This window comes from Talaromyces atroroseus (assembly GCF_001907595.1).
Source record: "Talaromyces atroroseus strain IBT 11181 chromosome Unknown scaffold_1, whole genome shotgun sequence".
Taxonomy (NCBI): domain Eukaryota; kingdom Fungi; phylum Ascomycota; class Eurotiomycetes; order Eurotiales; family Trichocomaceae; genus Talaromyces; species Talaromyces atroroseus.
In genome coordinates, this window is record NW_017971433.1 from 1926788 (window position 1) to 1939701 (window position 12914).

The following is a 12914-nucleotide window of genomic DNA, read 5'->3' on the forward strand; positions in this document are numbered from 1 at the left end:
ATTCATATAAAGTAGTTGATACAAACACGAGCAAAAGAAGGGTATCATTGTCAGCGAACAATAATAGTAAGAGCACCGCCAGAATCAACGGTAGCAAGGCGGAAAAACCTGAAGAACACCGTTCCTCAAATCAAGCATGAATCATTTCTTGAACGCGTGGATACCGCTGCACAATCTGGTGGTAAATATCGGGGTGGTCACGCATAAGAATCTCCGGGTTCCACGCCATGGCCACGAAGATGGTGTCGACACCACTGCCAATCGGAGTCAAAAAGATCTGACAAATCTGGAGTCCAATGACAAATGAATACGCCATGATGACTGCAGTAAATGTACCCGTGGAGTTGTAGCTTGGTTTCGTGAACTCAAGGTACAAATATGCCAGCAAAGCACAAAGATATGAAACAAAAACAGAACCCATGCTCAGCACTGGCCCGATCAGACAATCATTGATCAACGCATCAATTCCGCGATCCTTCATCATTGTCCACGTATCTTTCGCTGCTGGTATGTACGCCTTTCCGTAAAGAGCAATATGAATAAATGCGTAGCGGTTGAAGAATCGAACAAGCCAGTCGAGCAGAGCAATAAAGCATCCAAGAATCCAAACGAAAATGCTACCGACTATGTTCCCCTCGGCGGCTTCGTGTTGCTGGGCGATAGAACAAGCTTGTCTCATCATATTGACAATTGCTATAATCAAGCTCCCAAAACTGATACTTCCAAAGGAGTAAGTACTAGCGCGTTTGAAGGCGCCTCGAGTGGCGCCTTTCGGCATACCGCCGGGCGCATTGCTCCAGAAGTACCACGATCCGTATACACCGGCAACCGTAGCATGGATTGTGTTTTTCAGCCACTCACTGACCCAGTACATGGCAAAAGTGACAAAAACGACGAGACCGATGACCTTGGCACTGCTACAACCGCCTGGGCCGCATGAAGGATTCGTTCCGCTGCCGTTAGGCTCGTACGCCACGTAAATCGAAACCAGTGTGACAGAGAACCATGCAGAAAAAGCAAGTGCGAAAAAACCTCCAATCGCGCTGACAATAAAAATATGTCCGTAGTTGCGTGACACGTCGATAGCTGTCTGCAGCATGACCACACTGAATGGAATGCGCGGGATCCAGCTGATAAAACAGATCACAGCAAATATGCCAAAGATGAGAAATACAATGCCAGCGCCCCATTGCTTCCTATAAAGATAATAAATCGCTGTGCCCAGCGCGAAGACGCAGTTTAGGATCCCCGTAATCCAAATAAACTGCTTTGTAAAGTAACGGGCGCCAAGGAAGTAGGCCCATGAAAAGGCAAGTGCCACACAGAGCACAAAAACAAATAAAATCAAGGTGTTGGTATTGAGTCCAAAATCGTTGGTGGCCCCGTAGATGCCCCCTCCATTAAATCCGCGAGAGCTGGCATACTCGTGGATAGAGATACCCGAGACGGCAACGTAGCCGAGGAAAACGGCAATGAGCTAGATGCGCGTATCTGTCAGAGGAAAACTATCCTGTCAACTAAGATGGATGGCGGCATTCGAAACTCACCAGCAGACCAGCCCAGATATCATTGAACTTTGGTTTTTCAATTTTAAAGGCCTGATCGTAGTTCCAAGTCGACTGATCCGGCGGTGGTGGCGCCGGTTTCTCGGGCGAATATTGTTGTTGGTAGTCTTTGCCGTTGTAGTTGTTATTGTACTGCTGGTTTTCAGGAGCAGGACGCACCTGGTCCTCCTGATAGTAGCTTGCCGCCTGTCCGCTCATGTTGTGGATATCAGCTATCGCTTAGTACACGACGCGATGTTAGTAAGAAAAGAGAGAAAAAGAAGACCTGCAAGTAAGTAGAGGCGCTGGAATGTAGAACAGGAGGGCTTGGCAGGTAGCTCCTTCCTGTAACAGCACAAAATCAAATGAACGAATCATCGTCAGCGGAATCGTTGCCGAGAGCCTAAGCGGCGCGGCGGGGCGTTGCCAGGCTTGGCCAGAGCCGCCAGCGCCAATCGCCATTTGATGCAAGCTCGATTGAGTTGTGTGGTTCGCGCTAACTGGCCACTGATCGGCCGCTTTCATCCAATGAAAGCGCCACACTGGGACCCGCCGGATTTTCCGCTTTGGGGTTATTGACGTCATCGATATTGTTTCTGATTCTAGCAACAATCCGGATTAAGGGATTCACACAGAAGAAGGGGCATTGTACTGCGTGAAATGAATATACATATGCTTCTACAAGGCCATTTCAGTGTTCACAAAGGTTGAAAGATCCTTTTTGATACTTAACATTGTTTGCCTCTGACTTGAGCCCACGTTCGATCATAAGCTCGGCTCGGTAAGCCTTTGCTTCCTCCATAGTAATCGACTTTTGTGCGTCTGAATGGCCAGCATCTTTCCGCCAGTCCTGCCGTTGTGGCGGGACATTAGCAGTGGAAGCGATACGGTGATGAGGATCCACAAGGAATATGGCAAGAATTTTTCGGTGTCCAGGCTGAGAAGGATCCTCTAGGGAGAACGGTGACACTCTATGTTGAAGGGTATTGGGAAATGTGATGAGACGGCCCTCTTCAGATGTCACACTGCCCAACTCTTGCGTAATCTGCCCAGAATTCCAAGAATTCCTAGCAAAATCTTGGGGAAACCCGTAAACCTGCTGCAGAAATTCATGTCGATCTTGCTCGTAGGAGATACCATAGAAGTCGTCCATTCCTCGGTGGCGGAAGGCTATCGAGCTTGGGCTTATATTCTTGTTATCGTAGTAGTAGATAGCCGATGCAACGATGCGTTCATTCTAAGCGTGTGAGTAAAAGAAGAAAGATGGTGGAAAATATACAGTCACTCACCAATTGTCCCTCAATATGCCAGGTACCTCCTTCATATTTGGGCTTCTCTGGTGTCAACTCTATATTTGCCAATTTCACAATTACTTGAAAGTTGCCTTCAGGAAAGTGCTTCAAGAAGTTCACCCTATTATCCTCAGGTCTTGGGATGTGGAATTCTCCTGGCTCGGGAAGAATGATTTTGCGACGTTCATACCACGCGCTAAGACGCTCTTCATATTCATCATAATCAGAATCTTCAGTATCTTCATTCGGCTCGGGCTCGGGCTCAATATCATTTTCGTACTTAACCCTTGTAAACTGAATCCGTTTGCCCTGGAATGTTTTCTCGGACAAAGATTGCTCCCAGAGCGGCATCGTTCTTGAAAGGATTTTCTCGACAACATCATACAGGCCCTTGTGTTTTATAGGATGTGCGTTATTGATGTAGGACACAATAGAACAGCCGCCTTGGGTCCTTTTCACCTCACAGGGTAGCCACTGGAATTTGGTACTGAATGGAGGAGGACGCTTGTGAGACTGGAATTTGGGATTCCTTTCCGGGGAGGCTCGAAGCAACTCGCCTTCTCCAATGCTGTCCAGACAGTCATGTAGGCCAATGGTCCGATAAGGTAGTACATGGGTTCGACCATAAATCATCGGGAAGAGGGATGGATGCACTAGGTCGACTACTTTGTTATCGGAGCCTGGATGGAAGTCTTTCTCATCTTCTGGGACATCCTCAAAGAAAAACGCTGCTTGGCCTAGAGCCATTTGCAGCTCCTTAGGAATAGCATTGTTGGATTTAACGACTCCGCCAAACACTTCCACAAAGCCTGTTCGTTCTAGGATGTTTGCTTTCCATTGTAGTTCCCGGATAATCCAATCCATCATCTTGGGTGTCACGTCTTGTCCGCTGGAGTAAACCTCCTCACGCCACTTGGTCATGATGCGCTTGTCAAAGACTTTGCGACCCCAGTCAGTCTTGTCGGTGATGTGGTTCATAATTTGCATCATGACAATCTCTCGGTGGGTAACGAGCGCGCTTTGTAGTTTTGTTAGTTCTTCTTAGGCTATAGGAATGATATGGGGCGTCTCGTACTCGAGGCTGCCAGATTTAATATGCTCTGGATCCAGTGCACTTGGAAAACCAGAGATATATCCAGAAATTACATTTGCCTGCCAATGGAGTTAGCAATGTTAATATTCAAATGACAAGCAACCCATACTCACGTCGGGAGGGAGATCCAAGGGGCAGTTGAAGCCTGGCATCTGAAGTGCCCAGCTGGGTGGAGGATTCATCCTGGCACTGTTGGTAGAGAAGAAAGATTGGAAGCGAAATTTGCTGTCAGAGGAGGACTGGCGGCGCAATTCTATTTTCGAAGGCGGCCGCTTTCCGGTATTTCCAAGCGCTCTGGTTGCGCCACCGCGTCGTACATTCGACTGGATGTTCAGAATAGATCGTTTACCACAGCCACATTGCCTTGACATTTTCCGGGATCCTTTTTTCTATCCACGGATTATGTTATGCTTCCAATCTGCTAGATGAGGGTGCTGGGTATTGTTGTCGGACAATGAAGGGAAAAGGGGGGCTCACTCTCGGAGTCTTACTCATCCGCTTGAGTTCCCTGGCCCCTGAATCAGCCATTGATATTCTTAGATTAATTGATTAACAACATAGTAACTATAGCGTGCAAGCAAAATTGAACTAGACATAACGTAAGAGAAAAGTCTTATTTATATTTCTACCACTCTATCTATCTAAAGAAAAAGAGAGAGAGATATATATATACGTGCGTAGGCTGGGTACAAAGTATCTTTATTAGTTATATTATAGACAACTCCTTGATCAACAAACATGATAGTTGTCCATGATTGACAAATACAATTGAATACGTTGCCACGGGCGATATAAGGGCTGTACCGGGATCGCGTGGGGAATGCTCGATGTACACGACAATGCACATTTGTGTATGTATATATGTACTAGATGATCTCTTCTGTTCGCAAGACTCTGTTGCGGTCTTGATGTTCAACATTTCGCAGAGACCCCTCAATGCAAAGTATTCAAGCTCGATGAGAGCAAGCAATGACCTGTGTGAGCATAGCTTGTGGCTGATGGGCATCTCGCAATTCATGCCAGAGCTTCGGACGCATTGAGACACGAGAATGGAAGCTCGACTCCTTTCCTGTGTTCATGGAAGCAAGTAGCCCATGACATACATGTACGAAGTTCCTCAAAGTTGTCAGCTACCTGGCCAATGCTCAAATTGTTGCTGCTGCTGCTGATGTTGTTGTTGTTGCTGTTGTTGAATGTACATTTCGGAGTATTGCGGAGGAGCTTCCATGTAATCCGCGCCACTAAGTTGTATGTTGCCAAGATTAAACATATCCCATGACATGTGCAATCCACTATTAGCTTCCTGACAGAACCACCCAAGGAGCCCGGGAGGAGCCAGCAAACTTTCGCTTGTCAGAGGAAACATCGTGGGCATCGTTTCCGTCGAGGACCACGGAAGCTGATTATATGGAGCGACAGTAAGAGGAAACCCTGCATTAGTTACTGGCTTTTGTTCCTCAATGACTTCACGCACTTCCTCTGTGCTGGCTTCCTCGGTGGGAGGAGGTTTCTCACTTCCCAACCCTACACTTTTGGCCAAGTCTATAGTTACCTTGGTGAAGATTTTGTATGTCGGTGCGAGTTTGGTCTTGGCAAAGATGTTACTTATCCCAGCGATTTTAGATTTGCTTGTTTCATCCTCTTGGTCTTGTGCAGAACCACTGATCTTGCCCAATGCAAAAAGAGAAAGGGCTAGATTAGCGTGGTTGATGTAGTAAAAGTCCGCCCATGCGACACCGTCCAAAAGACCATGCTTGGCAAGTTGAAGAAAGCAATCGAGCACGGCAATAGCTGATGCATGACATTGTCGACTAAGGAGGTCTGTAGTGGGAGCTACCGGAATAATGACATGAGATTCACCCTGAGATAAGGACTCAATCTTGCGGTTGCTCTTGCAGATTAGGAACGGCCGCGTTAACACTGATTTGAGGTGGTAGTATGTTGCCTGCAATGTCAATACCGCACGGCGATGTCGCGAAGTCAGCACTTGGGATTGCGGTGTTAAATGGTGAGGTAATTGGGCTCTCCACGCCTCCAGCTCTTGCAAGGCTATCTTGACGTGGCTATGATACGATAATAATTCCCGCTCATCCGTATACTTTGCGGTGACCGTGGTGATAAGCCTTCTTATCCGGTGCCCAACATTAGTCAATTCCAAATAATGCTCCGCAAATCCCTTGGGGTAACCTGGCCCATCCAGCACATCATCATGTGGCAGCAAGACATTCACTTCTCTCGCATCAATGGTGGGAGGACGACCAAAAATGCTCGACATGTTATATTCGTATTGATATAACGACCACCAAACAATTCGACGTGTATGCGACTCTGTTGTATCAAAGCTGCCGTAGGTTCCTTCACGGTGCATGCCGAGCGTGATTGCCATTCGAGCAGCTATACCCAAGACAAGCCAACAGGTATTCCGCTCACCCGAGTTATGTTCGTAGAGCTGTAACAAGAGAAGCGCTTGTACATTTTCCAAGCTCGCAGTGAATGTAAGCTGATGGAAATGATCTCGTACCAACTTCATATATTTCGTCTGAACGGCAAACGAGCCAGGAAATCGTTCAGTTCCCAGAATTTCAGCGCCCAAGATGATGACCATGAACAGACAACAGCTCCAACCTACGTCTGAGTTGCCCGTCTGCAAAATTTTCTTGTCCCAGACAGAATCATATCGAAGTCGGAAAATAGGCTTGTAGAAGACCTGAAATGAACCGTGAAGGTTGTCAAGGTACGCTTGCACCAAAGCATCACATAGACCTTTTTCAGGCAAAAGATCTCGTAAACTGTCGTTGGCGCCTACACTTGAATCATGTGATTCTCTCTGCCTTGAAGGCAGATTGGTTTGAGATAGCTGTTTCGAAGTCTCATTTGATCCCGTTGGCCTCTGCGCCCCTCCATGCATTGCTGGGGTAACATAATTGCCATGTATGGAAGTCCGAGCTGCGCTTCTCGGAGAATTAGCCAGGGCTGGCATTTCTGTCTGATTTTCATGGGGATCTCGCCCATGGCAATGGGATTGTGAAGTTGCCATTTTGTATTTAGTCACCATATGACGGATAATGGACGCAAACTCAGAACTGCTCGATGGGCCTACGTAGTGTAGTACGCGCCGAGGGCCCTGTACCATCCTTTCATAGACCACTTCAGAGGCTGAGAACTCACAACTGGTTGCCTGAGCCCCAAGAGCGTCGGCGGATGACGTACCTGGAGCAACTGGAGCCACCGGTGCCACTGGCTGATCATGACTGAACGCTTCCGGGGCCGGCGACTGGTCGTCTGGGGAGGGCATATGAATATTGTGATTCTTAGCAAGCTGGAACAAGACTTCGACATCGTCGGTGTCTTCGTTCGGGAACAGCCCTCGCACTAGAGCATCTAGAGCACGGTACCGCAAGCTGAACCTCTCCACGCTCCCATACACACGTTGCTTTCTGGGCAAAGTCGACTCACACTTGACACCCCCAGTGAGGCAGTTGGTGCACGACTCGTTCTCATTCGTGCGATAACAGCGAATGCGGCGGGTTTTGCACCGATCACAGCTCACCAGAGTTCGGCGGCGCTGGGAATCGGGAACCCGCCTTCTGTTCGGTTTCTTCTCGCCTCCGGAAGGAAGCATGGTGGGCAAAAAGCAGTAAAGCTGCTTAATGGATTAATATCGCTGTGGGATAATCGGTGAGAGGCGACATTGTGGTTATACGAGAGTTGGGGGTCTCCGAGACCAAAAGGTCGAAAGTTGGAACCAGAACTAGAACCAGACTAACTACAGCCAGCGGTTGCTAAAGGCGCTAAGAAGTATTCGGGTTGGTCTTCTCCGCATGGACTAGTGCTAGTGCTTACTAAGTTTGCCTCAAGCCGGGATGGTTGAGGCCTGAGGCTGCCCATTTTATGGACGGTGCTTTCCTCGCACTTCTACTTGGTACTCACTCATACTCGGTACGGAATACATACAATACGTAGAAGGCTCAGCACCCAGACTAAGGTTTGACAGGACCGCCATTGCCGGTGTATGGGTCTCGTGATCATAAAATGGCCACTTATGACTTGCAGTAGCTTATAGCTAGTGCCCCATTCCATATCAGTTATGGTTGAAAATCAGATTGGATTTGTGACTGACTTTCGCCAACAGCTTCCGTCCATCAATTCGCGACAGCATATACCTTCCAGGCCCCTTTCCCTTGTTTGGTGTGGGCATCGTTGGATCGTTGAGGCTCCGATGCCAGGGACAGAACAGGGCTCGGACATGATCTGCACCCCCTGATTCATCTGCAAAAACGCCGAACAGCAAATCATAAGCGCGCCAAGAGCACTCCGAATCGACTCTTCCACAGACAACAAACAAAAAGAGCAGCTCCGCCCTCTGTGGGTTACACGCCCTGAGCGTCGTTATATTTGGAAGAGGCGCGTGCTTTCTCTGGATCCTCATAGGCCCTCGAGTCTGGCCAGCCCAGCACGATGGAGACGGCAGCTTGGCAGGATGTCTCAGCGCGCGCCGGTCAATATGTGTATAATTAATCATAATATATGTAAGATGTCATTGATGCCGTGTCTTGGACGCTCACGTGAGGGAGAAGAAGCAGGAGAGGAAGGAAGCCCTTGCCTGGCATCGATCGGGTCGCTCCTTCCCATTCTTCTTCCCCTGCCTCCTTCACATACCGCCGCCCCTTTCCTCTTTCCTTCCTTCCTTCCTTCCCATTCTTCATTCTGAGGTTTTCTCTCTCGTCCATTCTTTCTCTCTGCTTCATACTACTCCATCGTTGCTATCGCTCATTTGACCCCATTCCTTCTGTGCAATCTATAATTCTACTCGTTATCAATCAACATATCTGATATTGCTGGCCTCTCATTCTGTCTTTCTTTCTCCCTCTTCTTTTTGACGTCTTATTGATCCTCATCATGAAGGCTGTCTTTGCCTCCTTGGCCGCCACAGCTTCGATGGTGGCAGCTGCCCCTCAGCAGCTGGGCGCTCGTGACTCGATTACACCCATCACCGTGAAGGGAAATGCTTTCTTCCAAGGCGACAACCGATTCTATGTCCGCGGAGTTGATTATCAGCCTGGCGGTTCTTCCAAGCTCGTCGACCCTCTTGCTGACGCGAACACCTGCCAGCGAGACATTGCCAAGTTCACCGACTTGGGACTTAACACCATCCGTGTATACTCGGTCGACAACTCCGCTGACCACGATGACTGTATGAATGCTTTGGCAGACGCGGGCATCTACGTCGTCCTGGATGTCAACACCCCCAAATATTCATTGAACCGCGCCGACCCGTCAACTTCTTACAACGACGTCTACCTGCAGAATGTTTTTGCAACGGTGGAGATGTTTGCCAAGTATGACAACACCCTCGCTTTCTTCTCAGGAAACGAAGTTATCAACGACGGCCCTTCATCCAAGGCTGCTCCCTATGTCAAAGCCGTCACTCGCGACATTCGCCAATATATTCGGTCTCGAAATCTGCGCACCGTCCCTGTTGGCTACTCTGCGGTAAGTGATGAGTCAGCCCCCTGATAAAATATCTAACTGGGATCCTAACAAATGCACCAGGCTGACATCGATACCAACCGTCTTCAAATGGCCGAATATATGAACTGCGGCTCTGATGACGAGCGAAGTGACTTCTTCGCCTTCAACGACTACTCCTGGTGCGATCCGTCTTCGTTCACTACATCTGGTTGGGACCAGAAAGTGAAGAACTTCACCGGCTATGGACTTCCTTTGTTCCTTTCGGAGTACGGCTGCAACACCAACAAGCGCCAGTTCCAAGAAGTTGGCTCTTTGTACAGCACCCAAATGACAGCCGTCTACTCTGGTGGACTGGTCTATGAGTATTCTGAAGAAGGAAGCGACTATGGTCTTGTGACTCTTAATGGTAATAACGTTACGGAAAAGGACGATTATACTGAGCTCAAGAATGCTCTCAAGCAGACCGCAAACCCACAGGGGGATGGTAATTACAATTCCACAGGTGGCGCCAACGGCTGCCCTGCATCAGATGCTCCAAACTGGGATGTCGAAAATGACGATCTTCCAGCCATTCCACAACCTGCACAGAAATACATGACCGAAGGTGCCGGCAAGGGCCCTGGATTTTCTGGGTCTGGAAGTCAAGACCAAGGTGTCCAATCTACAGGAACTGCGACTCCTGGTTCCGGATCTGCGGCCACTACTTCAGGTTCATCCTCAACCTCTAGCGGAGCTGCTCAGAGTCTTCACGCTCCGAAGATTACCTTCGCTCCTGTGGTATGCAGTGCAGTGGTGGCATTGTGCACTTTGTTTGGGGCATCTCTTGTCATTTTGTAATCTGGTGCTATTTTTATCTGGAAGGGGTTTTACAAACGAAAAAGGGAGAGCAAATTTTTTTCCGAGTGGTTTACTACCAGAGCAATCTGGATGACGGTGCGGTCGCAATCTTGCAACATTGCCATGTCATGTACAGTCATGGGAGGAGCATCGGCGGGCAATTTCGATTTATCACTTAACTCTTTTTTTCAGTCTGTATTTCATTGGTTTCTGTCTCATGTATAGATAGTTGGTGTAGATGGATCAGGCTCGCTCATTCTTATCACAATTCAAATTATTGGCCTAGCTTTGTTGAGCTGTAGACACTGTGCATCACGCTGTAATAGGCCCATCCATGTCTTATCAAAGCAAATCAAATACATAATGTACATGCAACAAAGGCTAACAGAAGCTTGGAAGAGAGTGATGTCTAGGTCGTATTCGAATAGTATTTTTTTTAGCGAATCAATATAATAGTCATGATTTTTATGTTTGATTCATTCAATCATCCTGGAGATTTGAGGAATTTCCGAAATCGTAGGACCTTGGCGCGGGGGTGCCCGATAAGGCTAATACACAGTAAGTAAGTAGGACATGCAGAGTAGCACTTTGTATCTGTCGATCTTCTTGCTGTTTCTCAATCTTTCTTTCCCAGGTATCTCGAAGTCTGTTCTTGGACTCTCTGGTATATTTACATACATCTGGAAGAAGAATGCGCTGAGATCACGTTTCAAACAACCTCCCTTGAAACACCCTGGCTTGCGCTCCTTGCAGGAGAAGATCAAAAGCACCCACTACTAGTACATATTCTGAGCAATAGATTTCTTCTCACACGTCTGTTTCAGGTGTTTAGGACGCACAATACGAAGAAGAGCAGAGAAAACATGTCTATCCGCGAGACAACCTCCGATATCGAGAGCGAACCATGTACTAAAGATGATGCATACATCAAGACACAGTACTCAACAGACGTGCCGAGCGCCGCTGGGATCTTAGAGTCCTTGCACTCGTCATCACACGCGATTTCGCATGTGATTGATCACAAAGCTGAGCGTGCCCTCTGTCGCCGATTTGATTTTCGGCTGCTGCCAATCCTGGCTTTTATGTGTAGGTCTTGATCAAACCTTTTGAATGGCTTCAGTGTCTATAGAGGAAGAGTCTAATACATCTTTGGCTTAGACCTCTGCAATGCACTCGACAAAGCCAATTTGGGAAATGCTCAGACCGATGGAATGGGCATTGGTTTGTCACTCTAATGTATACCTACTATCTTTTCGCGCTCATTGCTGACTAGATGGAATGTTATATTAGATTTGGGCATGAGTGGCAGCCAGTACAATCTACTGCTCTCCATTTTCTTCGTCCCTTATGTCATTTTTGCGCCGCCGATTGCCATGCTGGGCAAGCGGCTCAGTCCGGCCAAAGTGATATCTGGGATGATGTTCAGTTTTGGCGTTTTCACCCTTCTCTCCGCTTCAGTATCCAACTTCTCGGGTCTGTTTGCTTTGCGATGGTTCCTAGGCATGTCTGAAGCTGCCTTTTTCCCGCTTGTAATTTACTACCAGACAACTTTTTACCGCCGTGCAGAACTGGGCAGACGCCTGGCCATCTTCTACGCTGCTTCCAATATCGCCAGTGCCTTTTCGGGACTGCTTGCTTTTGGAGTCTTTCAGATCAAAAACTCTTCTTTGCAAGGCTGGCGGTATTTGTTCCTGATTGAGGGCTCTTTCACCGTCTGCTTCTCCTTGTTTGCCTTCTTCTACCTGCCACGGAGTCCGCAGGAGGCGCGGTTTTTGAGCGAAGATGAGAAGAAGCTTGCTTTTCACCGAATCCAGGTTGACTCTTCTGCTGTGGTGAATGAAGAGTTCAATCTGCGCCATGCACTCGGTATCCTCAAACGACCCACCACTCATGCGTTCTTTATTATTGAGATATGTCTCGGTGTGCCGTTACAAGGGGTATCGCTTTTTCTGCCTCAGATCGTCTCTCGTCTGGGTTATTCCACCGTCAAGACAAACCTCTACACGGTCGCGCCGAACGTGACTGGCGCTGTGATGTTGCTTATCCTGGCATTCTCATCTGATGCGACTCGTGTGCGATCGGTGTTTATTGTGCTGGGCTTCGTATTCACTTTAGTCGGATTTATTATCTATGCAGCTATCAACGACGTGAACACTCATATCCAGCTCGCCTACTATGCCTGCTTCATGATGACCTGGGGCACATCAGCCCCCTCTGTGCTGCTGACTACCTGGTACAACAACAACGTAGCTGACGAGGGGCAACGTGTGCTATTGACAAGCATAGGCGTCCCGCTGGCCAATCTTATGGGCCTAGTGTCTAGCAACGTGTTTCGCAGTCAAGATGCGCCCAAATACATGCCTGCTCTGGTTACGGTGGCTGCATTTGGGGGCACTGGAGCTCTTATATCCGCGCTTTTGGGTGTTTATATGTGGTTCGATAACGCGCGCCGTGATCGCCGGGCTGGTCGGAAGATTCATGCTTGCGATGTGCCGACGGAGCGTTTGCGGGATGGGCCTAAGACGGAGGAATTTAGATGGTTTTTATGAGTTACAACAATGTTGATTTAAATAGAGTGCGATCTAGCCAGTTGCCTTTGCCAGGATATAGACAACTATTCTCGGAGTCGGAGTAACTCAACAGTACGAGATTAGAGTTGAGTTGCACGTGTACGAA

General features: G+C 48.1%; 4 protein-coding genes across 4 annotated transcripts; 1 reads left to right on the forward strand and 3 right to left on the reverse strand.

Moving 5' to 3' along the window:
- Window positions 1–130: 130 nt before the first annotated feature.
- UA08_01760 (Protein pns1) lies at window positions 131–1763 on the reverse strand (the record flags this gene model as incomplete). Its single annotated transcript, XM_020261460.1, has 2 exons — window positions 131–1477; window positions 1548–1763. 2 exons carry the CDS (start codon window positions 1761–1763, stop codon window positions 131–133), a joined length of 1563 nt encoding a protein of 520 aa, XP_020123073.1.
- A 472-nt stretch (window positions 1764–2235) lies between these two features.
- On the reverse strand, window positions 2236–4300 carry UA08_01761 (hypothetical protein; the record flags this gene model as incomplete). Its single annotated transcript, XM_020261461.1, has 4 exons — window positions 2236–2781; window positions 2834–3854; window positions 3912–3988; window positions 4043–4300. 4 exons carry the CDS (start codon window positions 4298–4300, stop codon window positions 2236–2238), a joined length of 1902 nt encoding a protein of 633 aa, XP_020123072.1.
- A 576-nt stretch (window positions 4301–4876) lies between these two features.
- Window positions 4877–7551, reverse strand: UA08_01762 (hypothetical protein; the record flags this gene model as incomplete). The annotated part of the gene is made up of 4 exons (XM_020261462.1): window positions 4877–4998; window positions 5064–6378; window positions 6451–7025; window positions 7098–7551. 4 exons carry the CDS (start codon window positions 7549–7551, stop codon window positions 4877–4879), a joined length of 2466 nt encoding a protein of 821 aa, XP_020123071.1.
- A 1277-nt stretch (window positions 7552–8828) lies between these two features.
- Window positions 8829–12787, forward strand: UA08_01763 (hypothetical protein; the record flags this gene model as incomplete). The annotated part of the gene is made up of 6 exons (XM_020261463.1): window positions 8829–9422; window positions 9483–10178; window positions 10759–10796; window positions 11038–11324; window positions 11397–11459; window positions 11529–12787. The coding sequence occupies 6 exons, from the start codon at window positions 8829–8831 to the stop codon at window positions 12785–12787; spliced, it is 2937 nt and encodes a 978-aa protein (XP_020123070.1).
- Between the last annotated feature and the right edge of the window lie 127 nt (window positions 12788–12914).